Genomic DNA, 25,154 nt, shown 5'->3' on the forward strand with positions numbered 1-25,154 from the left:
TTTCGTCTTTCTTTTTAAACCGTTTTGAGTCTTGAGATCATAAACAACAAGAAGCAGCCTCTAAGACTATATATACATATAATTTATAAAACAACACCTTCCATCGATCTGAGAGTTTCCTTCTACTCATCCCATCCGCTTTTATTGTCATCACGTCTAAGATGAAGAAAATTTTGCGCACCAAGTTGAGATCTGCGTTTTCCAAGGCAGGTCAGTTCTGATCATGCATCTCTATCTCTAATTAATTTCACAGTTTTATATTATTATTTTTAATTTGTTATATGTTCTGATCACACTATGTATACTTTAATTCCAGGGTGCAGATCATACGGAGGGAAAGGAGACCGTGTCGGTGGCAATAGCTTCTCTGACAAGCTAAGCGTGAACGAAGAATACTTGCAAGTTTTCAGAACAAAGTCGTACGTAGAAATGTGGGATAAAGTTCATGGACAGCTTCCAAGCACTGCTACTACTTCTTCCTCGTCTCTTTCTCCTAATTCGTACATGGATCGCTCAGAATATTTGCTTGAACCGCGGCAGGATATTTTAAAGGACATAATTAGTGAGGAGGGCTTAAATCTCCATCACCTTCTCACCCACTACTTCGAAGCCAGCTTAGACGCCTGCCGTATCTGTGACTTGCTCCTCCGCACCCTCCATCAAACACGTTCTGACTGCCGAAAAATCAAGAAGCTCATCCTAAAACTAAGCCAAAGGGTACTTCTACTTGAACAAGCACAAACACATAATCATGGTAATGATAATAATAATAACAACGAAGATGATGATGAACAACGGGAAGCTATTTTTGGAGATCTTACCACATTTGCCCTTGTCAAGAAGAATCCCTTGTCAATTATCAACCCCGTGCAGTTCCGTGATATTCATGATAGCCACTTGGCGTTGTTCAATAGGTTAACTTTAAAACACAAAAAGGTTCAACGGACCGCAAAGCGTAACAGAATTTGCAAGAAAGTTGGAGGGGTTGGTCTGGTGGTGTCACACAGTGCACTTTTGATTGCCTTGCTTGTGTTTGCAATCCACAGCATGATTGGGATTGTGGTGGCGCCAGCACTGATGGCTTGCTCGTTGGGTATGTGCGCCAAGAAAATGGAGTCTGCGCAGGATTGGTTGGAAGCAAGATTTCCAGATAGCCATTCAGAGCAACTCGATGTGGCGGCAAAAGGGATTTATATTTTGATCAACGATTTTGACACCATGAGTCGGATGGTGAGGAGGTTACATGACGAGGTGGAGCACCGCAAAGCTATTGCAGGTATGTGTGTCACTGCTGCCAGGAATGTGAAAAATGTTAACGGGTCTTGGGGTAACTGTGAAATATTCAAGGAAGTTGTGAGGGAATTTCATGCCGCTGAGTCTGGGTATGTGGACCAATTAGAGGAGCTAGAAGAACACATCTACTTGTGCCTTCTCACCATTAACAGATCCAGAAGGCTTGTCCTAGAAGAAATAGTGGCCACTACCTAATCAATTATTATAAGGAGCCAATGACGTCGTATCGATCATCATATGCTTGTGATTGTGAACTAGTCAAAGATGTTACGCAAATCAATGATACATATTCCATGGAACTATATATATACAAAAGAGCTAGCAAGCAATTGCTTCATCAACCAACTTTTCTTCAAACAACGTAAGTACTGTAATATAATTATAGTTTCAATATATTTTTTTTTTGTACGTACTTCAGAAATCAAGGATTTTCTGTTTCTACTTTTGAAAAGAACAAATTACTCTGTCGATTAATTAAAGTTATTTATTAAATCTTCTTTTAAATCAATAAAATTACTTTTTTTTTTTGGTCGGACTCAGAAGTATTTTACCTATGGCTTGACAATTTTTGTTCTTGTTTCAAGAACTTTTAGAACACGTGTGGTGTGACCCTTCGAACTTGAATGCGACCGGTCGTACTCTGACAACGAGATTCTTGTTGTCGTGCTCGTTGTTAGATGTCCATTCTGAAAACGAGAGGCTTTTGAACCTAAGGCCCAATCAATTTGTGTGGTTTAGAAGCCCAAAGGCATTTTGATTTCCACGAAGAGAAACTATTACAATAACAAAAGGATTCATATTACAAGAATATAAAAAAACTATATAAATTGTAGTGAACGGTAAATATTTCTACAAGTTGAAGGAAGCTGCATCTTCAGCGCGCTTCTTATTGTACAGATTGATATATATATATATATATATATATAGATGTGGTTGGATCAAAATGCTTGGAATAATAGCCTTGATCAGTTCATGGGTTTTGGTTCCCCATCACAAATTCACAATCGTCGGGCCAGATTTATAATGCCCTAAACCACCACCTGATTTGATAATCCAAAAAATGTGGCGGGCTGCCTCTTTTAATTATAACAAAAAAGAAAGTATAATATAAGCACGCCTCTGCCGTTAACCCAGAACCGTAAAGCCACTTAATTTTATTAGCTTAGCTTATGAGAATTGCACTCTGCTGGAGAAAGTTTGGCCGAAGCTCCAACTGGCAGGCACAATGTTCTGAAAGAGTTGAGTTTCTCCATCCGTGGTGGTGATTCTGAAGGACAGAGATTGGCCATTGAGGTAGGCATTGGACTGCCAGTTTGCTCCCCAATTCCTTGACATTGCCATCCAACCAGTTTTTGAACCTTTGACGTATGCAGACTTAATAGATCCAGCTCCTCCTACATTGCTGATCAGAACAAGCTCAAAGTAGTCCCTCCCATTTATTGTGAACCTCACACCCCCATGCTTCTTGCATGGAACCCTGCACGCACACATGAATCCAAAATCCCATCAATATGCGCTTGACAGAATGCGATTAGTTGGGAAAGCAAAACAGTGCTATTAATTGCCAATTTTGAAATTAAATATAGTAACTACCTTTGGAACAAGACGGGGACGATGCCACCTCTGTAAATCCCAATCTTTTCCCAAGCAGGCTGAGCCATGTCAAAGTGCTGAAGGGGTGGGTTGCACCATCCTCCATTGTTGCTTGGAAGATCATAATTAGGAGGACAAAAGTTTGTTGCAGTGATTGTCACGGACACTCCTTTATTGCACCATCTAGCATCTGTTTTATAATCGCATATGATCTTATAGCATTGCCCACATGAAGCCCCGTCGTTGAACAAGGCGGTACTTAAAGCAGCGGTCCTAGTCCCATACCCTGTCGAATACAGGTTACCGTACCCACAAGCTCCCCCTGCAGTGCACAAGCAGAAGTACTCAACGTTATAAAACTTAAAATTATTTCTTAACAAAATACAAAATCTAGCAATTTAAAGGGTAGAGACAAAGCGCCTAGTTAGGATTAGGATAGGTTAAGAGTTGGATGGCGGGATAAGAAAGATTGAAAGAGCTACTTATAATTACCCATAGTTCCTGAGGCATCACTTCCTCCATAAAATGTGGCATGACCTTTAGTCCATCCAGATGCAGTAAATGCAGAAACATTTGTAGAGAGACTGCATAATGATCCAAGCAAGATTGCTAATGCAAAAACGAGTTTGGCCATTATTCTTGCTTAGCTAAAAGCTCAATTGCCCAATGCACAAATGAGAGAGAGAGAGAGAGAGAGAGAGAGAGAGAGAGAGATAGGATTTGGTACTGTATTTACTTTGATTGGGATTTCCAAGCAAAGAAATGGTTGTTTAAATAAGGGGAGGGCGCGGATGGATGGATGGATGGACTGAGTAATATGCAACAACCTCACATGGGACCTCTGCAGCCGGATTCAACGTAAATGATTCATTTTTCTGTATTATTCATTTAAATTGAATTATCTCTGCAAAAGTCTGAATGCTTCTGAGCCTCCTCAGTCAATTATTCCCACGTTCTCTCCCACATCCACATGCTCTTCCCAGCAGAAGAGCCGTGAATATATCAAAATCCAGAAATCCAAATTGTTGTCTCTTTTTTTTATATATGGAGGATTTCACTTCAAAGGTGCAGGTCGTTGGTATTTTAAGATAAAATGACATATTTAATGTTTTCGTAAGATGGGAATATTTATTTCAGGGTCGTATCACACAACTTCACATGCTACTTCCTTGACCTTATATCATACAGACATTGCCATTATTCTTCATGTGTTATGCACATGATGAGACCTTTTTCGCATTATTAGACATTAGATATACATTCTGATTTCTAAAATAAAGAGTTTGGGTACGTTAAAAGCATCCCCTTCCTCACGCCTCATCACCAGCACCAGGGGCCTCACAATCTCAAATTTTCTAGCATATATATTCTATCAACTTGATCGCACATAGTAGCAAATGATAACCATTTATTTATCTTTCTTTTTTTGGAAATGAATTTGTTGTCTGTGATTATATTCCAGTACATCTATTTTCGTTACATGCAGTTGCCATGTGATGTTGCACCGTCAAGCATTGTGACAGAGACTCCATCGACTTGAAATAATTTATTAAGGGGCACAGCCAATTGGCCATTATTGATCACCGCTTCAAGAAAAATAGGAAGAGAGAATTGACAATCATATGAAAGTCCACCAACACCACAAGAAAGAAACCATAAAGTTTCTTCGCGCAATCTCAGGCGTTTGTACGGAATACAAAGGACATTATATAGATAACAAATGAAAGGTAGTTTGAGTAAAAGATGGATACGAGTTCAAGTTGCTGCTTAAATGATTGAAGTCAATTCTTGCACATGACGATAACCCAACTCAGGCTATGAACTGATCAACTCTACATATTCTATGTTCACACTAGAGACCAGACGCTGAGCAATGCGGCATCTCTTGGTGTTTAAGATTTCGCAATTTGGGATTTGGGATTTGTGGTTCGCATCAGAGGCTAAATGATACACAACGAACAAATGATAACATCTGACAAAACCAATAGTGCATAGCCTCAAATTTAACGTAGTAAATGATAGCATTTGAGAATATAGGTGCGATAAGAACTCTAATGAAAACAACAAATCACTATCGATATACATAATCCACAAACGAAACAAGTACACTGATCTCTTCACCAGTTTAACAGGAAATATACCAAAATAATGGAGTACTTATCAAACCAGCAATAAGAATTCCACCATTTAAGTATGCAGTTACTCGTGATGGAAATTTAAGTACTGGACTGGAGAGGCATTAAAAGGAGACGCAAGAAAAATTTAAAGAGAAGCACAGTTTGCGTTAAAAATCATCGTCGTCATCCTCTGTAATATGGTTGGCAAGCTCCTGCTCTTGTTGCTGCCGCTCTCTCCTCTCAGCACTTTCTTTCTCCTTGTGTGGATTTGGAGGAAACCGTAAGGCCCGAACTGCTTCATTGTGCATGTTAAGACAAAAGGCAATCCTGGAGTTGAAAGCAGCTTGAGGCTCATTAGTAGAGTAAATATCTCCAGTCTCCTTTGATACCATCCACCCATTTGAATGATCCAATGAGGCCTCAATGGCGCCATCACGGATAGCCTTGGCCACAATGCTTTCAGCATCGGCAATAGGGTTTGTAGAAATCAATCTTAACTTCTCAGCAACATCAGCAAGCGAGATGCGGGAATAAGAGATGCTAATATTCCGTAATCCAGTCCTGATGACATTATGTCGCAACCGAACAATTAAATTGTGGGTTTGGTCCTTGCTGAATGTGGCAGCAAACTTTTCTGCAACATTTCTGAATAGTGCTAAATCACCAATCCGAACAGCCTGAAATGTCACCAATTTAAACAAGAGAAAATCAGTATAAATCAGTTATTAATTAGGCAAGATGTTGAAAAGTCCAGAGGGACGATTCTCTGATATTATGGACTCACATTTGTTAGTTCAAAGTAAGGCCTCAAAGCTTTTTCCATTCCTCTCTGCATAAAGATGATCCTCTCTGGTATTTCACCAAGCAGCAAACGGACCAAGACAGCCCATTTGTTACATTGAATTCGGAAACCTTGAGCTGCAAAAGGGGCTTTCCTAGCAGCCTGCAAAAGAGACTCTTTTGCATCTGTATACTCCAATTGAATTGTCCGAATCTTTCCAAGGTAGAAGAGATAACGACAGAACTGCAAGTAAAACATTTGGACTCAGAAATTCGCAGTTTATTCAGTCTAAAAACAATGCCCACTTCAGGTATCAGAGGAATGAAAGTAATCACAAAACAAATGGTGATGGCCATATTGAACATTCTAGAAATATAAAAGCATACAATACAGCACAATGCATTGGGAAGCTGGTGAAATGAAGGACCTAATAGTTGAGTCTGACTCAGAAATTCACAATCCTGTCACTGTAAAAACAGTGCTCACTTCGGGTAACAGACTGGTGAAATTAAAAAGAAAACAAACAACTAATGCACACCATAGAGGACATAGCACCAGCAAACTGTAGCAATGTAGGACTTAACTGTTGAGTCTGGAAAAAATATAACCAAAACAAGCCATAGGAACCACAAGAAGTGGAGGCAAAATTTCAAGGACAACAGCAAGCTTATACGTACAGCTGAGTTCAAAAGGAACGCAAAGCTCTAATGGAAAAGAAATGGCCAACTCCTGACACACTATCTTTAATATCATTTGCAGAGAGGTTGACATACCTGCTGGTTTGAATGTGCTTCAAAGCGCGGTGCCTTGGACCTTAGCTTCTCTGCCTGGTCGTATAGGTTGTAATGGAGATAATTTCGAAGTAACAGGTTGAGAAGTGTTTCCTGCTTAACATTATCACACAGCTTTGAGCTTTCACATCCAAAGACAAAACAACCTAGAATACAGTTTGGACACTCACCTGACCCAACTCATCATGACGCAAAGTGGCAATGCGATGCAAGGCAAGGAGATTGCTGAAAAACAGAGTGCAAAGAGATTAAAGCAGATACGATTCAGCTACCAATTTCCTTGGGTGTCCTCTCATGCCATATGTTTAAACGTAAACAAGTATCTGCCTAAGAAATACATAGACAATGCACATGAACACGTATATAGAGATAGGGGGAAGACAGGGAAAGATAGCAGTAAAAGGCTGCAATAAAAAAGAGACATATTGGGTTAATTAATAGCTTACCCTCGAATTTCGGCAAGATTTCCAGTAAGCTCATAGCTATATGAGTAATAGAAGTACAATCTGGATGCTAGAACATCAACGGTTCTTCTATTGAAATTCTTAAGTCGAGCAATACTAGCTGAAGAACAGGCTTTCGCCTAAAAAAAAGGACCGAGGAAAAAGAAAAGAAAATTTACAAAACTGGGACAACTATACAGAGAAGGGAGAAGTAGAAGGAAAAAAAAACAAAGCAAAGCAGAGTGATGGACTCAACCTCATCGTATCTTTTCTGATCAATCAGAAAAAGTATCACAAGCAAGTAACAGTAGATCTCAAGCTCAGGCAATATGTGCTTTGCCGGAGCTTGAACAGCAGAAGTTGCGGCATCATCATTATCAACTTCCATGCCATGCCTATTGTCCTACACAAATAGATGTGAATGTGAAGGTGCATGCGATGTAACAAAACAATTTGCACAAATTCAAACAAGAGAAGTGATTGAAATTAAAGTAAGAGGCAATATTATTTGATTATTCATTTATACACCTTAGGAAGGTAGGCAGACAATCGTGCGTGAGCTTCGGAACCAGGAAGAAGAGCGTAATCGAGAAATGCAGAGAGCAAGGGGGCCGTGAGCTTGCGCCTCAGCTGAATCGTAAGGCGAACAGCACGAGCTATTCTGCGAACCTCTTTGGTGTAGGAAGCGGCCTCAATAAACGATGCCCCCTCCTTCAAATCTTTGGTGTAAAGCCAGACGCAAATTCAAAATTTCACATAGAAATGTAAATAAATAAATAAACGAGCATATAAACGAGCAATCGAAACCCTAAAATTTAGAACAAAATCTGAGATTGGGACTCAGACTCAGAGTTTGGTGCTCACGCTGCAAAATGGATGCTGAATCGGAAGGTAAAGGGGCTTGAGGAAGAGCTTCCTCATCTTTCATCTCCACGTCCTGAGTCATCTTCTTTCCTCACTAACATCTACCAACCAGAATTCGCTGCTTCGGCGTCTGCTGCTTTTCTTTGTCGCACTCTCCTTTCTATTAAGTTTTCTTTCTCTTCAAGTCATATTTCAGTCTTCACTTGAGAGGAACCAAAATTAAATATCACTAAATAAAATAAAGAAAAGACAAAAAAAAAAAAAAAACAAACAAACAAACAGAGCAGCTTGCGCCTATTTTTAATGCATATTCGCTATCTGGGCTTCTCGATGGACGTTGCCTCATCGGAAAGCAGAACATGGTCCTACAGCAAACGTTGAAGCCCAGAACCACCCAGCGAACCCTGGGCCAAGCTGCAAGATCCCATTTGGTGCCATTGATTTTGATGGCAAAACCCAAAATTTTCAATGCAACCAACCATTCGAAGACCTTCCAAAAACATTATAATTATAATTACAATTATATTGTATTTACTTGCAAAAGTGAAATTTTGAAAGTGTTTTTTTCTCTTTCCAATAAGCGATAATTGTATTCAATTATTGGGCACAACCAAATATCAATAAAGGGTTAAGACAAAGATAGATGCATAGTAATCTCAAAGGGTTAATTAAGATATAGGATACATCGATGTAACAGTTACACATCTGAGCAAATAAGACATGAAATATAGCGTCCAAAATTACAAGGTGTTTGTGAGAAAAGACTTGGTTGAGAAATGATCCAGTGACAACTAAAGCTTTTTTAAATCACTTATCTTAGAGCATCCACAATGATGTTCTCTATTTCTTAGCTAAAATTTAGCTAAAAATATAAGAAAACTATTTTAGGAGCTTTCTAAAAAATTTCAACTCCAACCATACTCTCTAATTTGGAGAGTCATAAATGCTATAATTCTTTTTGATTGGTCCATTTCTATTAAAAAAAATAAAATAAAAAATAGTTAGCATTAAATAAAGGTTTGAAATACTCATTAAATAAAGCAGCATAGCCACTAGGAGTCTTTTCTCTCTCCTCAGATTTAGAAGCTCCTAGAGGACTCCATATTTTAGAAGGTGGATAGGGAGCATGATTGGAGTTGCATTTTTACTAAGGGTGGTTGCGGTTCGGTAACTGCAATTTTACTCAAACCGCAAACCGATTGCGTTTTGCGGTTTACCGCAAATTATCGGTTTAAAACCCCAAGTTCTCAAGCATTCACAGAAATATAATTTCACAACCTAAATAAATAAATACACAACCTCAATTTCTCAAGCATATATAAATTCACAATCTCCTCAACTTCTCAAGCATTCACAACCTAAGAAAATTAAAGTTACAATTCCAAGCATTCCAATTAAAGTTAAACTTCTCAAGCATTCCAACTCCAAATCCTTTAAAGTTACAAACCAAAAAAAAAATGCAAAGCAAAATGAATTAAAGTTACAACAAAAAGAAAAATCCAATTCAAAGTTAATTAAAGTTACAAACTAAAAGGAAAATGTAATGCACCAATGTTACAAACTCAAGTGTTGGTGGTGAGTGGATTTGAAGAACCTCGTTGTGTTGTTTGAGTACCAATGTTATCTACAAATAAAACAATATAGTTTAGTACATTTTATTATAAGAAGAAGCATAAATAACATTAACATAAATAAACTAATTACTTACAAGTTGTCATATGTTCCATTTCCTTGTAGAATTCAACATCATCATCCATGCGGCTATACATTGTGGTTTGCGGTAACTGCAAGTTTTGAAAATCAAATACAGAATCAACCGCAAATGCGGTTCAGTTATTAATACCGCAAATGTGGTTCGGTTTACGCGATTGCGGTTTCATTGTAAATTGTCGGTTGGTTTTTGCGATTTTTCGGTTTAAAATGCCACCTAATTTTTACAATCCTCCTAAAATTTGTCTAAGGAGGTGGTTTAGAGAGCCCATTGTGCCACACAATGGGCTCTCTAAACCACCTCCTTAGACAAATTTTAGGAGGGATTGTAAAAATGCAACTCCAATCATACTCCCTATCCACTAGTAAAATAGAGAGTCCTCTAGGAACTCCTAAATCTGAGGAGAGATAAAGGACTTCTAGTGACTCTCTATAATTTAATGATGTTTTATTTAATAAGTATTTCAAACTTTTATTTAAGGAAAATGCTAGGGAGACCAACTTGTGTACCATCTCTCTAATAGAGTGTGTGACCCATTGTATTGGAGGCTCCACCTCTATTAGAGAGATACAAGTTTATCTAAAGTTGGTCTCTCCAGCATGACCATTTATTTAATGCTAATTGTTTTTTATTTTATTTTTTAATAGAGATAGACCAATCAAAAAAGAGTTATAGAATTTATGACTCTCTAAATTAGAGAGTATGATTGGAGCTAAAATTTTTTAGAGAGTTCCTAAAAGAGATTTCTTTTATTTTTAGCTAAATTTTAACTAATAAATAGAGAGCATCATTGTGAATGCTCTAATGCAAGTCATTATCATACCTTACCAAGTCATAATTACTAATTAGTACTTTATTTATGGCTAATGATTTACCAAGTCATAATTACTAATTAGTACTTTATTTATGGCTAAAGATTGATTATAAACCGTACTAATTCGATTCAAACAAAGAACGTAAGACAATTAATTAAACCGTACTGTGTTTTACAAAAATTGGTCGAAACCGTAATGTGTTTAAAATTAATTGTAAAGTCAGGCACAAACACCCTTAGCGTGGCCCGTCGTTTGTTAAAAATGAGGGCGATAATAAGCGTAGCGGAGGGAACTAGAAAGAGAAGTAAAACAGACCAGGGAGTTTGGGAAAGATAGCTAGGCACGCAATTAAATGGACCACACCATAAACATATTGTTCTCGCAAAGCCAAAAAGGAAGGAAAGAAATAATAATAAAATAAAAAACCTTCGCCACAATAGAATTTCCCAACAAAAATAAAAGAATACGCTGATGAATCCAGATGGAAAATTACAACTGTTCAAACATCTCACCTAAACTACATGACAAAACGGGGGGATTACCTCATAGGACTATAAACTAATCTACAGTGATCATGCCTTACAGTTAATATTAGTAGTTTGCCATACCGGAGAGATAAATAAACAACATGGAAAGAAAGGATAGATAGTAAACATAGATTGACAAGCCACAACAATGGCCATTTGCATGATGTTCAGTGACACCCATATTGCACCTCAAGCAGCCGCCTGGATCGGCCCATTAGACCTATAGCCACGGCCTCTTCCACGATATCCCCCCCTTCCACGGCCACGTCCTGCACAGCAATTCCCATCACATATTGAAATCAGAAGGAATTCATAAACCTATCCAATTGGCTAAATACAGCTGCCAATGATAGTCTATCAAGAAAAAGATTCCATGTGTATGCACACAGTACTACTCTCTTATGCTTGGATATAAGGAAAATTCATGCAGACATACCATGGCCACCTTGAGCAGGTGCTTCTTCATTGTACTCTCCATCTTGTTGTCCATCAAACTGGGGCCCATTGTACCCTCCCCTTCCACGGCCTCGGAAACCACGTCCTCTACCACGGCCCCTACCCCTGAAGGTACTACGACTGCGGTCGTAACCTCCATCATCAAATTCAGCTGACACAAAGCCATTTCCTGCGATTACGGACATATTAATTACCGTATCAAACCAAATTATCACAAAAAGCCCTGTTTTATAGCCAAAACCAACTCCTATTCAGGCTATCATACCATCCACCTATCATGCCACCTTAAAACATCACAATGCTTTCATCAAACAAAATTTACTCCATCATGTATAGAAACTAATGCAACAATCCCACACCACTTTTAAGGGCTACAGGGCATAAGTTTGCAAAGAAACATTATACAGCCAGTAGAATCTATACCAGAAAATATTTAGCAAAAGGTAACTGAAGAGTAGAAAACATTAACAATCACATCAATGACTACCTCTAAACCTTCCCCTTCCTCTGCCACGTCCGCGTCCACGGCCACGACCATTTGGGGAGCCCCCTGAAGATAACAGAAAGGTTTTACAAATGTAAAATAACAACAGGAAGAAAATAAAATTAATAGGCAAACAAATGAACGTGGCTCATAAATTGGCACTACCTCCTTCATAATCAATCTCTGTCGATGCCTTCACGAGCTCAGCAGGTAAAGGTGACTGGTACCTGATGGTAGCAGTACTTCCAAATGTTAACATATCTCTTAATAAAATGGCATGACCAATAAGAAAATATAAAATATCAAAATAAATTTTTATGTAAAAGCCTACGTAATTTCAGACCACATCAAACATATAACAACAATTCAGAGAATACTTCAACTTTATAATTCTTGTAAACAGCTAATAGTATAGGCAAAACAAAATTAATCATCCATACTCAAACCATAAAACAGATCTTAACGTGTGAAACAAGCAGTCCTCAATACCAAGAACCATTGTAAATTGGGTAGACTTATAAGAGATCCTACACAATTTCAAGTGATATGGTTCCATAATGCCAACTATGGTCAGCAGGAGATATTTTACTTAAGATAGCACAGCTCCAGTCCAACCTTAGGTTCTATTCCTAACAAGAAAGAGGTAACTAGTATAAACTCACCCGATAGAAGATGTATTTATTTCCTTCTTGGACAGTGTTACCACAATCATCGACACATGCCTTGTTGACTCCAAACTGTGGCAAAAAAAGGGACAAAATGAGGCATAAAAGCACACATAAGGGACAAGGCCCAAAACTACTACCCCTCATGAGATACTGCAAATGAATCGGTGTTGTTCAAAACAAGTTTTAAAATACTCTTACGTGTTGAGGCCTTCCTCAAGGGGTTCATATATATCAGTTATGTCGGTAGATCCAATTGTAGTGTTCTGATGAAGACCAACAATTCTTCTCTGAAAACAAGTAACACTAATATCTCATCAATATAATCCACAAATTGAAACGTCTGATAACGAGTACAGTGATACAAAATGAGAAATGTAACCTTAATTAACTCCACGATTGTTACAGTCTTGTTGATAGCTCTCCCCATAGCCTTGAATACAATTTCGTCCGATCCCTTTTCCTGCAAGGCGTTGCATAGGAGGATAAGGAAAAAGCTAAGATGTCATATCAAATAACAGAGGTCTAACATAACCTAAGCCACTATAAACAGTATATAATACAATACTTAGTTGCATATCCCACAAGGTAGAAAATTAACAACAGAGTTTAATTTCGCTGCACCAGAATCCCCAACATATCATCATTCTTCTTCTAATTTGATGTGTGATAAAACAATTTCATACATCTCAAAGCTCGCATATAATGTGAAAATCAAAGAAAAAATGAAAAATCGAAGGCAATAGTACGGGGAGACAGACCTGAAGCAGGGTCATGGCGTAAGTAATGTAGTTGCGCATCCTTCCCTGGCTGGTAATCCTAATCTCGTTCTCATCAATTGGCGTCTCCACTCTTGGCTTCTCCACTCTCTGGTACCGATCCATCTTTTTTCCGCGCTGCAGTTTTTAAAAACAGCAAAATTATTTTAGTCAAAAGCAGGCATACATACATCATGCAACATAAAATCCACGGAAAACGAAAACGAATGGAAGAAGAACGAACTGCAAACTCACTGCTGAACCGATTTCCAAAGAGAAAAACACAACACGAGAAAGAAGAAAACAAATATTGAAAAAAGCTCGAGAAAACGGAGGGAAAATAATAACAGAAAAGGAAAAAAAAGGAAGGCGGTGAAGCAAAAATCGAGAGAAGAGACGACGAGGGAAAGAGAAGGACGGGGGGATAGAGGTATGGTTGGATCTGAATGATTCAGGGATACATACATACCGTGGGTGGGTGTTCAAAAAAGGATAAGTAGCGCTCCACACAAAAAAAGAGCCCTCTTCTACGGCTTCGTATTTTCTTTTACGCCCTAATTCGCACACTGGGATTGTCTCTTGATATATATACCACCGCAACCCGCAATCCTCCAAAACTACCCTAACCACCTTGTTTACTCTTGTTTATCCCCCGCCTATGTCTCCAAACAGTTACTACTCCCTAGGCTCGCTCTCTCTTTCGCCAAACTGCCTTCTTTCCATACTTGTTTTGGAGCCGGCCCAACTACGGACTAATATTCACATAGGCCTGGGCCTCACAGCCCATCCTCAGGGTGGGGTAGAGCCTGGTCCACACGGTGCTGGTATTTCTTTATGTTACCAAAATATTAATAATAACTTTTAATACATTTCAATAATTTAAAACTATTCATTGTTAACAGTACATAAGTTACTAAGTTCTACTGTGTCTATTACATTAAATAATAAAAAGGCCAAAAGTCATTTTTTGTCCTTCTAATTTAGCACTTCAACCACTTTTGACCCTATAGTTTCAATTCTGTCAATTTTGCCATTATAGTTTTGTATTTGTAGCAATTCAATGACATGTTAGTATTCTTGTTAATTTCCAACAAAAAACCCTTGAGCATAAAAGTTTTTCTTAAATTCTCCAAATTTCATATTATGGCTCGAAATTTAACCACTAATCCCACTTTTTTTAAGAACTCTAAACCCAAATGACCAATTTCAAGCCCCAATATGAAATTATGGGAGTTTCAGACGAGGTTTTATGCTCAAGGATTTTGGGTTGACCAAATTGCCCTTTGCATTGTCAAAGAAATTGACAGGAATACTAACTTGTCCTTAAATTACTACAAATACGAAACTACATGGTCAAAATTGAAACTATAGGGACCAAAAGTGACTTTTAGCCTAATAAAAATTGACAGTTAACTTGCAAAATTTTAAAGAACTGAACTTGTATACTGATTAAAAAAAAACTTTTATTAAAACACATTAAAAACATAATTTAGCAAGTCTACGCAAATGTGAGTTAGGTCAGTTGACTTGTTCATACTCAGATTATTGAGGGTTCAAGTCCCTCCTTATGCTCCTAGATAGTTTTTATGTGAGGTTGGAAGTCAACCAAAACCAAGACGGAATGAAATGAACAAGCCGAGGATGACATATGACGTTGAGTATTTGCTTGTTTGTAAAATTGTGTTGGTGCATACCTGCAACTGCAATGACCTTTACTTTAATGGTATGTTTACTAATTCGTAATTGGGTTTGAATGAATTGAATTGAGGATGAGTTGGAATATGGATTCCCATTAAAGTTGTTTACTAGACTATGTGGAATCGGGATAAGAATGGTATTGATTCCTTATAAGTTGTTTACTAAATTCTCATGAATTGGAATTGAAACTAGTTTGAATACTAAAATGCACTTGTTCTAAATAAATTATAGGTTTAAAGTGGATGGTAAATTCGGAATTTTAAATTTTATGTGAGAATATAATTGATAAAAAAGATAAATTCTTGATCCAAGAGTCCAATTCCTCAAAAATCAAGAGTTGAATTTCAAATTTTATGTGGGTACCGTTTGCTCTTTCATTCCTTTATGTGAAGTAAACAAAAGAGTAATATATAATCGAGTTCAACTCTTTATTTTGATTCCCATTACGATTAGTAAACATCCCATAAATAATCAAGGAAAAAACTGACCTTTTTCCCGGTCCTTTTACAATTGCTAATTGGAAAACTTAAAACACATGAAAACACCTTCCCAACAATCTTGTGCGCTTGATCATGATTCAAACAAGGTTAATTGCAAAACTACATTTTAAGAGGTACAAATGTGTTAAGCAGACTAGATCCAATTTTCAGCAATGTTACAGATCATTTATTTCCATGACTTACATTTATACATTAATTGGAACCAGCACTGTTGAGTTTATTCTTCAACCAACCAAAGCACCTGAAGCAATTATTAGCTCATCCTTCACAAGAAGAAGTGCAGATTTTCCTGGTTCTTTGACGCCTCATTACCAACTAATGGGTCAAAGATTTTTTTCCATCCGTTAAAATCTGTTGGGGAGGCAGCATCAGGCAATACAAATCCATTAAGAAAGAAAGTAGGCGTTGCATACACCCCTCTTGAAGCGCTATACTGCATGTCAAAAGACATTCAACATGAAAAAAACAGATTGGGCAAACTTGATGAGTGATTCCAAAACTCAATAAAAATGAATCAAAGATACTGATAAACACTGGTAGTTAATATATCCTGAAAAATGTGCCTAATTATCACACCAATTGAAACATATGCATAAAAGAAATGAACATATACTAACATTACCTTGAAGGAAACCCTTGTTTTGAGATCCGTTTTCCGGTCATTGAGGCCGGATTCAATGTCACTATGATAGGAGTTCCCAACTACTTCCGTGACAGAGTTGACAACGTCATTTGCAACTGCAACTCTGGAAAGGTTGCGAGTTTGAGCATTATAATACTTCTCCTGTTTAATTTTGTGGAACAAGTTAACAACAGATCAATATTATTGGCTAATAAACTATCAAGCAACCAAACCTTTTTCTACACAAATGAATGAAAGTAACAGATTTCATAGGAGAAATAAGAGAATGAAATTAAATGAAAAATGAAGTACAGAATTAGCACCCAAAAAGAATTTGAATATGCTATAAACAAACAAGTAAGTGTTAACCTGATTCTTGAAGAACCACTCCAACAATGGGAATGTAGCAGAAGCGTTCAGCTGATTTACGATGTGTAGTGCACGAGAACTAACAAAAGCATTGTCATGGTAACTGCAGTTCAGATTGACAGACAAATGGGCAGATAGATCAGGATCATGAAAAATTTACCAAGGTCTCAATTATTAATTTTGGAAATTAACCCTGGTGAATTCAATTGGTCAGTCTAATAGTTTCTTATTCACTTTTAAGTTTTCTTTATAATATCCGAATTCAATTCAAGCCCAGAAATGATTGGCCATTGGCAATTAAAAAGAATCATAACTACCAGTTAAAACATAAATCTGGCGTTTTATATAATAAATTAAGCCATGCAGTCGGTTTCTCCAAAGCTATGCTTGTTTGATTGACCGTTTCGTTCTGCTTCTTATCATTTTTCCAATACGTTTTCTGAAAAACAAAAGGGGAGCCGAAAAGCAAAGAGAGAGAGAGGGAGAGAAATCTGTCTACTTACGGTAACGGTAACAGGTGAACCACCACCGAAATGCGAGGAGCGTAGTGCTGGAAGGCTTGTTTGAGGGGTGGCCAGGCGTCCCTACTGTCTGGGCACACCGGGTCGAAGAACGCTTCAATCAGGATCGAATCCGAGTCAACTCGGGGATGGCCGTACACAAACCCATCGTATTTTGCAGGGGGTAAGTTTTGCGCACATCCCTTCAAAACAAAGACCACCAACAACACCCAAGCTGTTTGTAATAACATAAGGATTCTGTGCTTTCCTTCCTGCATTTTTTTCGTCGAGCGGATTGTGCAAGGAAGGTAAATCACCGGAGCTCCTAGACCAAGAATAGATAGATAGATATACACTGCCGGCTACAGCAACGACTTCTTCCCCTTTATTTTGTTTTTTACTTTGACTATTCGGAAAAATATTTGATTATTTCATGCCCGCTGAAATTGTATCTTCCCTGAATTTTGACAAAATGAAACAGTAGAAAGACGTTGTACCTTCCCTGGTTTATGGATAAATTAGATGGTAAGATTTCAAATGCAACCATGCGGAAAAATCTATTGGGTTGGTGACGTTGAAGTCAAATCCAATTAGTTTTAAGTTTGGGCCTATCGGGTAGCCCGCAGTGTATTGTGGATAATGAAAGCCGAAACGAGGGATAAGTGTGTTGCAGAGCCCAGCGCACATAATGAGGCCCACGCTGACTTGAAAAGTTTCCAAAACTTGCGAAATACGAAACGCGTGAAGAGGGAGCCAGACAAGGAAAATGAGTGAAAGAGAAATGAGGTATCCATGATATCGATCTCCTTCCAAATGGAGCCGTTACGCACCCAAAAAAAGGGATACACACGTCACCTTTGTTTACTGTAAACCACCCCGGCAACACCTCACTTTCCCACCTCAGATCCATCTCCCTAAACGATCATATTTAATTCCCCAGCTTTCACTGCCTTTTCTGTTTCGGTTTTGTTTTGTTTTCTAGAAGGTTACAAAACCCTATTTTCGGCTATATGTTTTGCAGTTAACACCAACACCAGTTGAGTGCAGTGCAGTACCCATCACTTGAGCTTCTCCACAACCACCACTAGCCAAGCCAGCCACCCTATACTGGCGTAAATAAATTGATCCATTGAGAAAGAAAAGAAATGCTTGTTTCGGTGTTTATGGCTCTGCTTCTACCAAGCGTGGCCATCAGCGCTGTTTTCGTAGTGTACATATGCCTGTTATGGTATGCTACGAATAACCAGGAGCAACCCGAGGTTCGGTTGCCGGTGAAGCAGGTTTCGCAAAAGGGGTTCTCAGCCTCTGAACTGGACAAGTTGCCTAAAATCACAGGGAAAGAGCTGACGACGGAGAGGACGGAGTGCGCGGTGTGTCTTGACGAGATAGAGGGAGAGCAAGTGGCCCGGCTGGTTCCCGGTTGCAATCACGCTTTCCATCTGCTATGCGCCGACACCTGGCTTTCTAAGCACTCCTTTTGTCCAGTTTGCAGGGCCAAACTCCACCTTCATCAGGATCTACCTCAGTACTCTGTCACTTGTTCTGAAAATCCCTGCTAATTAATTAAGATGCAAGAAAAGGAGAAGAAAGGATATCAGTGAGAAGCAACGACTCTGTTTTCATCAGATCGTGGGTGATTAAATGTCCACTAATGTACTAGGGTACTGTTGAATATGCCGTGATATTCATCGCCTGTACTTTGATTGCTAATGCTACTGCTACTGTATGTATCAACTTAATTAATTATTAATTTATTGTTTTGAATATTATTAAAAATTGGTAGGTTGGGTTGGGTCACCTGGGCCGGGTCTCATAATTGTGCTGTGCGAGTGCTACACTGCACAGTAGCATATCTCTGGCGGGAGTGCGCCGTTGGGCCACGTCAGTGGATTGGTGAATGGTAATTGACCAGTTTGACCCCAAATTCCATGCGCTGGGTGCGCTGGCAGTATTCATTCAATCTCCCACCCACCTGAAAGTTGAAATTCGTCCACCAGAAATGATTTTTTTTTTTTTGTCAACCATGAATTAGATTCCAAGCCAAAAGGCAACTGATAGGAAATACACAGAAAGCAGAAACTGAGACAACTACAGAGTCTCCTTCATCTGAATCACTACAATCCACCAGAAATGATTTGATTGCACGCTACGTGTCTAAATATGTGTCCAAATTATTTGATTGCAATTCGCTAGCTGTGTATGTTTCGAGTTCAAAGGGGAATTGATAACTCCAGCTGTAACACTTATTACTGTGAGAACAGCTTTTCATTTAAGTATACAATAAAATTCTACACAAATTTCCAATATTGTGAGATACAGATACAGATGACTCGACTTCTACGGAATCATTGGGTTGAGTTTACACACTCGGAAAAGGTAGGAAATGGTGGAGTGCTTAGCTGTCTAAATGGTTCGTATTACCATTACATTCTAGATTTATTGTTCAGTTTATTCCAAATTAACTAATTCCCCATGTGGCTTGGACTAAATTTAATTTTATATTTGTTTCATCTAATTCTAGTCTTAAATGAAATTACTAATACTAGGCCCATCAAAAACACCTTGTTAGGAGGGGACTAATAAACCCATGTGAAAGGAAAGGATTAACTAGTCCTATGCTCACCAATGTATAAAATCTAGATTGTATTGTAATAATAACTAGCCACTTGGCACATAAGCATGCGCCAATTGGTTTTTATTTATTTATTTATTTATAATAGAATTAAGAAAAAATAACATAGGTAGTTATGTTCTATAAAAGTAGAACCTATTATCTGATTTTGTTTTTAATTTTAATTTTTTTAATATGAAAAATGTGAATTTACCATATGATTTTCATTTAATTAATAATTTCAATTTTTAATGTTTGAATTAACTAATGGCATTTTCTGGTATTTTGAATGTTTCACCATTCTCTACCTCTTACTTTATATATATACTAGCCTATCTGCACACACTTCGCGTGTGCGAGAGGCTTTTAATCACGCGCACTACGCGTGACTTACAAAGTTTCGTAAATATTTTTTCACAAATGTATTTATATAGATGTTCGTTTCAACATTTTCATATTTTAATCGCTCGTGTGTGATATATCGTCGTCTTAAGAGTTTTCCTTTGATTGCCCATATTTTTCTAGACGTCCATCTTAGCAGTTTACACGCTATAAAATAAAAAAAGAAACTACTAAGGTGGACTTCTAGAATAATATGGGCGATCAAAGGAAAATTCTTAAGACGACGATATATCACACGCGCGCGATTAAAATATGAAACTGTTGAAACGAACATCTATATAAATACATTTACGAAAAAATATTTACGAAACTTTGTAAGTCACGCGTAGTGAGCGTGATTTAAAAAGCCTCTCGCAGCGTGTGCAGAGAGGCTAGTATTAATAAGGCGTATGAGATATCCATTTCTCAATGATTTATACTGTTTGGCAAACTTTGCTTCTTTAGTGCTCTGCCTACTCTTTTCAACTCGTTCAATTGGTATCAATTTGATTGATTTTAAACCTACATTTCTCAACTTTAACCAGTTGTCTTCACCACCCAAATAAAAATGTCCAATTGGTTACATGGTTTTAATTTTGGGTTTTGTTTTCATTTGTTTTCTTTTGTTTCTGCTGAATTGAAATTACCCCCATTTTGATATTCTCTTCCAACGATCTATCCATTGCTAGGTATGGGTATACGCCCACATTCACCTACCTTTACATTACTTTCTTTGTTTGCTAATTATACTTTTTTTTTATTTTATAGCGTGTAAACTGCTAAGATGGATGTCTAGAAAAATAAGGTTGATAAAAGAAAATACTTGAGACGGTCATTTAAAAAAATACAATTACAAAAATAAAAAAATTGTAAATCGCACGTAGCGCATGATCAAAAAAAGATCTCCCGCACACGCATGGGAGGTTAGTGGTATTATAAGTAAAGAGGATATAAGCAACATTACAATAACAGATTCAATACTAATAATATGTAGTTTGACCCCAAAAAAAAACTAATATTATACAGAAAAGTTTAATTAATAAGTTAATATATATAAAAACTAATAATATATAGTTTAATTAAGATTTTGCATGCCCCAGTCTTGGAGAGGCTTGGACATAAAGCCCCCTTTTAAAATGGAGGGTGAGCATGGTCTTGTAACGGGCTACTTCGTTGTCACTCATCACTCAGCTTGAACATGTAGCGGCCCCAAAGCACGGCAGAAAATATCAAAGCCTCTCTATAAGCACAGTCCTTTACCCACACAAATCCTTGGACCGGCCTGTCTAAATCAACAAATTTATTTAGAATTCCCCATAACAAATTTATAAGTCTGCTCATCCTTTGTGCATGTTTTAATAAAATGTGGCATGTGTTACTAATCATATCAACATTAATTTATTTCTTACACTGAAGGATGTGAATTTGAAAGGGGTTTCCTGTTGGAAAATACCATTTTCATCAAGCCATCTCTCTGGCCGAAATTCTTCTGCATCATCACCCCATATATATATTTCATCTTGCCCATGCCGTAAGCATGGTATGCCACCACATCACCTGTTTTGACACTAAATCCATCTGGCCAGGTATCATCAGAAAAACAAACCTTCCCATTCTACGACAGCATCAAACAAACTTGTTAAAAGTAATTATAAAGATTCAAATTCAGAAAGGTCAGCAGACAATGTTGTTTATATCAGCTTAGCCTTGCAATTGTGTTTGAATTAGAGTTACCAGTGGGAGAGCAGGGTACAGCCTGGTTGTCTCATTCAAAACTGCAAGGAGATATTGCATTTTCTCAAGGGCTACTTCAGTAAGGTTGGCTGAAAGCTCATCAATGCTTGAATTATCTTTCAGATTTTTTACTTTTCTAACTTCCTGTGAAATCTTTTCTTGTATATGAGGATGCTTGCAGAGCATATAAATAAACCATGTAAGAGTGCTAGCCGTTGTGTCTTTTCCGACTGCAATGAGGCTGAGGACCATGTCTCGCAAGTACTTTGGATCAGTCTCTTCCGATGCCAAAAGCCTTTAAACAATGTCTACTTTCTTCAACTGCCATTCGTTCAATTATATTAATCAATTATAACATGAAAGTAATTCTATCCAGGACAAACATGACCTAGAAGGTAACTCACTGCTCGTAGCTTATCTTCTGAATTATGAACTGTTTCAATCTTGTCTTTCATTAATTTATAAACAAATTGATCTACGATTTTCATATTCTTCCTTAATGCTGCTTCTGATCCAATGTTTAAGAACCCTCTGATCTTCCAGGAGAAATCAACATAACCATACATAGTGCTTTTGTTTGCCACATCAAAAGAATTAGAAAACCGAGTACCTTCTTCATTTGTCCCACACAAAGTGTCTAGTTGGACATCAAGGAGACTGAAAAAGAAACATATCCACCAATAGTCCGCCTCCTCCAGCAACCACAAAGTGCAAGAAACCAAAGGCCAAAGTGTTTCATTCAGCTAATAGCTTGTATACCTCAAACGCAAAGTCGTACCTGCACATAATCTACAACTTGTATACCTCAGTTGCAACCACTACCACGTCTCTAGAATTGTATTTGGAACAAAAATTAGAGCAGTTTCGAGAGATAAGATTCTTACCTGATGCTCTGCCAAGGGGGGATTCGGACCCCCATCTCCAATAAGTTAAAACAAAATAGGAGAAGAAACCGAAACAACTATAAAGAACAGAAAAAAAAGGAAGATAAAAAATATAATGAAGAACTCATTTGTGAAGATTGGCGAAGAAGTTTTGATTATGCAGTTGAAATTTGGAACTGCAACAGTTATGAGGAAATAACAGCAGTCATGTGGAAATATAACTCCAAGTCTAACGTGTGCTTTTTTTTTCTTCTTTTCTTTTATTATTCCTTATTCCTGATGCTTCCCCACCCTTCTCTCTGTTTTGAGTCTCTACTGCGCTGCTTTCTCCTCCAGCAAATGACCCACCCCATATCTTTTTCTAAAGTCAGCCTTCATCCTTTCTAAAAATGCAATAGATATCTGTTTGCCAACAACACAGTACGCAACAAATCCCATAAAACACACTTAGATGCATACAAAGGATAAATTAAACTAGTTAAATCGAAAAATTGAAAAAGAAAAATAATAATAAATATCTTGCAGATACTCTAAGATAGGGAAGTCTTCCCCTGCTTCTTCTTACAAAAGAAAAGAGATAAACTTCAACAAAGGTGGAGGAATTCATTGTGTGGAAGAAGACGGAGGGCATGAATGGATGAATGAATTAGTGTTAGCATAATCAAATTAAACCGCAAGGCCATGTTTCAAAGATAAAGAGAGACATCAATGCAATGCAATCAAACTTGAGAAGAAGGGAAAAGAATTAAAAATCAAAATCAAATCGAGAGTAAATAGAATTAAAAATCCAAAACATACTGAAGAATTTAATTGTCAACCAACCTGTTGCCAATTATCTTCACAGGTCTTCCTTGCACAGAAAAACTAAAGTCATTGACAGGAAAATAAAGAAACCATTTGGCGAACCAAAAACAAAACCAAAATGAGAGAAAACTAAAAACAAAACCAAAATGAGAGAGAGAGATTCATACCATTCACATCAAACCCATCAAATCTAAATGCTCTTCATTGGTGCTCTGGAGAAAGATCATGTATAATAAAAAATTAGAGATATTAAACAGATCAAACCTAAATGCTTTCTTCATTGATGCTTCGCAGGAAAAAAAAAAACAAAGAGCAGAAATTGAAGCAAAACTTCCATCAGGAACCAAAAATTAGAGGGAGGGAGAGAGAGAGAGAGATTCGTACCCGACTTTAGTTGGTTTTTCAATTTGTTTTTTAATTTGTCTCTGCGTCCTTCAGTTCTTCTTCTTTTCTAGGCAACCGTTGTTCGTGGGTACCGTTCTTCACCCTTCCCCTATGGTAGCACAGCACGACTCTTTTTTTCTTTTTTTTCTTTTTTATTAAGTCAGTGATGTTTTACTATTTCACCCTCTCTTAATTAAAATAGTGTGTTTTTTAATTTTTTCTTCGGCAAAGGGCATTTTCGGAGTTTTCTAATGTTTCACAATTCTCTTTCTTTTGCTTTATATATGTACTAGCCTCCCTGCACGTGTTTCCAAGCGTGCGATAGGCTTTTTTTAAAAAAAATTAAAATTTATTTTATAATTAAAAAAGATAATGGGTAGTTGTGTTCTTTAAAAATATGATTTATTATATTATTTTTCTTTCAATTTTAATTTTTTCTAAATATGAAAATGTTTGAATTTACCATATTATCCTCATTTAATTAATAATTTTAATTATTAATGTTTGGATTAACAAATGACATTTTATAGTATTTTGAATGTTTCGTCATTCTCTGTATTTTGCTTTATATATAGATTTTGCTTTATATATAGATATATAGATATATATATATATACACACACATAGTATAATACACATATATACACATATATGTAATATTACATATTACATATATACACATAATACATATATTACATATATTATATAATATATAACATATACAATATACATATGTATATGCGCATATATTATTATAATATATCCATATATATAAATTATATTATAACATACATATATACATATATACACATATATATAATATATAAAATATATGTAAGCATAGTCCATGCCAAGATAGTCATATGTAACAACCTACCCCTTGGAGATTTCATACACCCTCTCTCATTGAGACAATCGTCGTAAAGGCATAATCGGATTTCTATGCGTGTTTGCTACGTGATAAAACATCAACTTCAAGGTATGCTTATTTACTACGAATGGGAAAGTCATGAATAAGGAAAATTAGATAAGAGAATCAAAGTATTGGAAACAGATCAACTACTCCCCTTAGTTGGTCTCATTCTTAATCTTAAGGGTATTTAATTACAAATTTTAAGGTAGAACCGATAAAATTTATGACTTCTTATGTGTTAGTAAACATAGATGAAATCAAATATTGAAATCATTTCAATAACCATTTCTGAAAAATAAACATGTCTTTAATTGACATTGAAAAAAAGCTTACAAGTTGCACCCCATCAAAGGGCAATGCTCATTTGGATTATGGATTTGAAGGACGGTGATCCAAACCTACAAATTCACATGGGCCTTCTAATTTAGAGAGCGAATATCTTGGGTTTAGCCCAAT

The 25,154-nt window shown here is 37.1% G+C and overlaps 6 protein-coding genes and 1 pseudogene across 11 annotated transcripts; 2 read left to right on the forward strand and 5 right to left on the reverse strand.

Annotated features, from left to right (window-relative positions):
- On the forward strand, positions 1-1,751 carry LOC103321210 (transmembrane protein (DUF677)). Of its 2 annotated transcripts, none has more exons than XM_008222997.3 (2): positions 1-210; positions 317-1,751. In XM_008222997.3, exons 1-2 carry the CDS (start codon positions 162-164, stop codon positions 1,486-1,488), a joined length of 1,221 nt encoding a protein of 406 aa, XP_008221219.2. In that variant the 5' UTR covers positions 1-161; the 3' UTR covers positions 1,489-1,751. The 2 variants fall into 2 exon arrangements, with proteins under 2 accessions (XP_008221219.2, XP_088903498.1); XM_089047372.1 differs by having other exon boundaries at positions 5-210; positions 324-1,751.
- A 570-nt stretch (positions 1,752-2,321) lies between these two features.
- On the reverse strand, positions 2,322-3,597 carry EXPA11 (expansin 11). The gene is made up of 3 exons (XM_008222996.2): positions 3,379-3,597; positions 2,887-3,208; positions 2,322-2,770 (listed from the first exon to the last, which is right to left on the reverse strand). The coding sequence occupies exons 1-3, from the start codon at positions 3,518-3,520 to the stop codon at positions 2,461-2,463; spliced, it is 774 nt and encodes a 257-aa protein (XP_008221218.1). The 5' UTR covers positions 3,521-3,597; the 3' UTR covers positions 2,322-2,460.
- Positions 3,598-4,938: 1,341 nt separating this feature from the next.
- Positions 4,939-8,083, reverse strand: LOC103321207 (PAM domain (PCI/PINT associated module) protein). The gene is made up of 8 exons (XM_008222995.3): positions 7,883-8,083; positions 7,547-7,737; positions 7,275-7,421; positions 7,022-7,158; positions 6,746-6,800; positions 6,558-6,668; positions 5,788-6,027; positions 4,939-5,680 (listed from the first exon to the last, which is right to left on the reverse strand). The coding sequence occupies exons 1-8, from the start codon at positions 7,962-7,964 to the stop codon at positions 5,171-5,173; spliced, it is 1,473 nt and encodes a 490-aa protein (XP_008221217.1). The 5' UTR covers positions 7,965-8,083; the 3' UTR covers positions 4,939-5,170.
- Positions 8,084-10,821: 2,738 nt separating this feature from the next.
- LOC103321206 (Alba DNA/RNA-binding protein) lies at positions 10,822-13,928 on the reverse strand. Of its 4 annotated transcripts, none has more exons than XM_008222992.3 (9): positions 13,768-13,928; positions 13,302-13,436; positions 12,923-13,003; positions 12,742-12,830; positions 12,538-12,612; positions 12,041-12,102; positions 11,879-11,941; positions 11,372-11,560; positions 10,822-11,204 (listed from the first exon to the last, which is right to left on the reverse strand). In XM_008222992.3, the coding sequence occupies exons 2-9, from the start codon at positions 13,422-13,424 to the stop codon at positions 11,125-11,127; spliced, it is 762 nt and encodes a 253-aa protein (XP_008221214.2). In that variant the 5' UTR covers positions 13,425-13,436; positions 13,768-13,928; the 3' UTR covers positions 10,822-11,124. The 4 variants fall into 4 exon arrangements, with proteins under 4 accessions (XP_008221214.2, XP_008221215.2, XP_088902042.1 ...); XM_008222993.3 differs by having other exon boundaries at positions 13,764-13,899; XM_089045916.1 differs by lacking the exon at positions 13,768-13,928 and adding an exon at positions 13,554-13,730.
- Positions 13,929-15,464: 1,536 nt separating this feature from the next.
- LOC103321205 (Thioredoxin superfamily protein) lies at positions 15,465-17,388 on the reverse strand. The gene is made up of 4 exons (XM_008222991.3): positions 16,991-17,388; positions 16,488-16,590; positions 16,119-16,280; positions 15,465-15,929 (listed from the first exon to the last, which is right to left on the reverse strand). Exons 1-4 carry the CDS (start codon positions 17,263-17,265, stop codon positions 15,762-15,764), a joined length of 708 nt encoding a protein of 235 aa, XP_008221213.2. The 5' UTR covers positions 17,266-17,388; the 3' UTR covers positions 15,465-15,761.
- Positions 17,389-17,991: 603 nt separating this feature from the next.
- Positions 17,992-18,763, forward strand: LOC107880277 (RING/U-box superfamily protein). The gene has a single exon (XM_016791531.2). It carries the CDS (start codon positions 18,133-18,135, stop codon positions 18,544-18,546), a length of 414 nt encoding a protein of 137 aa, XP_016647017.2. The 5' UTR covers positions 17,992-18,132; the 3' UTR covers positions 18,547-18,763.
- Positions 18,764-20,867: 2,104 nt separating this feature from the next.
- On the reverse strand, positions 20,868-22,632 carry LOC103321203 (cytochrome P450 704C1-like; annotated as a pseudogene). Its single transcript, XR_016123543.1, has 6 exons — positions 22,598-22,632; positions 22,518-22,542; positions 22,118-22,456; positions 21,714-22,034; positions 21,389-21,594; positions 20,868-21,261 (listed from the first exon to the last, which is right to left on the reverse strand). The product of XR_016123543.1 is annotated as a cytochrome P450 704C1-like (transcript).
- Between the last annotated feature and the right edge of the window lie 2,522 nt (positions 22,633-25,154).

This window comes from Prunus mume, linkage group LG2, assembly GCF_029339155.1.
Source record: "Prunus mume cultivar Tortuosa linkage group LG2, ASM2933915v1, whole genome shotgun sequence".
Taxonomy (NCBI): Eukaryota; Viridiplantae; Streptophyta; class Magnoliopsida; order Rosales; family Rosaceae; genus Prunus; species Prunus mume.

Coding starts and splice junctions, on each gene's coding strand:
- LOC103321210 (XM_008222997.3), top strand. CDS start 162: ATGAAGAAAATTTTGCGCACCAAGTTGAGATCTGCGTTTTCCAAGGCA. Junction 211..316: donor ATCTGCGTTTTCCAAGGCAG/GTCAGTTCTGAT, acceptor CTTTAATTCCAG/GGTGCAGATCATACGGAGGG.
- EXPA11 (XM_008222996.2), bottom strand. CDS start 3,520: ATGGCCAAACTCGTTTTTGCATTAGCAATCTTGCTTGGATCATTATGC. Junction 3,209..3,378: donor TGATGCCTCAGGAACTATGG/GTAATTATAAGT, acceptor TGTGCACTGCAG/GGGGAGCTTGTGGGTACGGT. Junction 2,771..2,886: donor GTCCCCGTCTTGTTCCAAAG/GTAGTTACTATA, acceptor GTGTGCGTGCAG/GGTTCCATGCAAGAAGCATG.
- LOC103321207 (XM_008222995.3), bottom strand. CDS start 7,964: ATGACTCAGGACGTGGAGATGAAAGATGAGGAAGCTCTTCCTCAAGCC. Junction 7,738..7,882: donor TTCAGCATCCATTTTGCAGC/GTGAGCACCAAA, acceptor TTTACACCAAAG/ATTTGAAGGAGGGGGCATCG. Junction 5,681..5,787: donor CTTACTTTGAACTAACAAAT/GTGAGTCCATAA, acceptor GTGACATTTCAG/GCTGTTCGGATTGGTGATTT.
- LOC103321206 (XM_008222992.3), bottom strand. CDS start 13,424: ATGGATCGGTACCAGAGAGTGGAGAAGCCAAGAGTGGAGACGCCAATT. Junction 13,004..13,301: donor ACGCCATGACCCTGCTTCAG/GTCTGTCTCCCC, acceptor AACGCCTTGCAG/GAAAAGGGATCGGACGAAAT. Junction 12,103..12,537: donor ATAAATACATCTTCTATCGG/GTGAGTTTATAC, acceptor TGCTACCATCAG/GTACCAGTCACCTTTACCTG.
- LOC103321205 (XM_008222991.3), bottom strand. CDS start 17,265: ATGCAGGAAGGAAAGCACAGAATCCTTATGTTATTACAAACAGCTTGG. Junction 16,281..16,487: donor AGTGGTTCTTCAAGAATCAG/GTTAACACTTAC, acceptor AAAATTAAACAG/GAGAAGTATTATAATGCTCA. Junction 15,930..16,118: donor AAACAAGGGTTTCCTTCAAG/GTAATGTTAGTA, acceptor TTTGACATGCAG/TATAGCGCTTCAAGAGGGGT.
- LOC107880277 (XM_016791531.2), top strand. CDS start 18,133: ATGCTTGTTTCGGTGTTTATGGCTCTGCTTCTACCAAGCGTGGCCATC.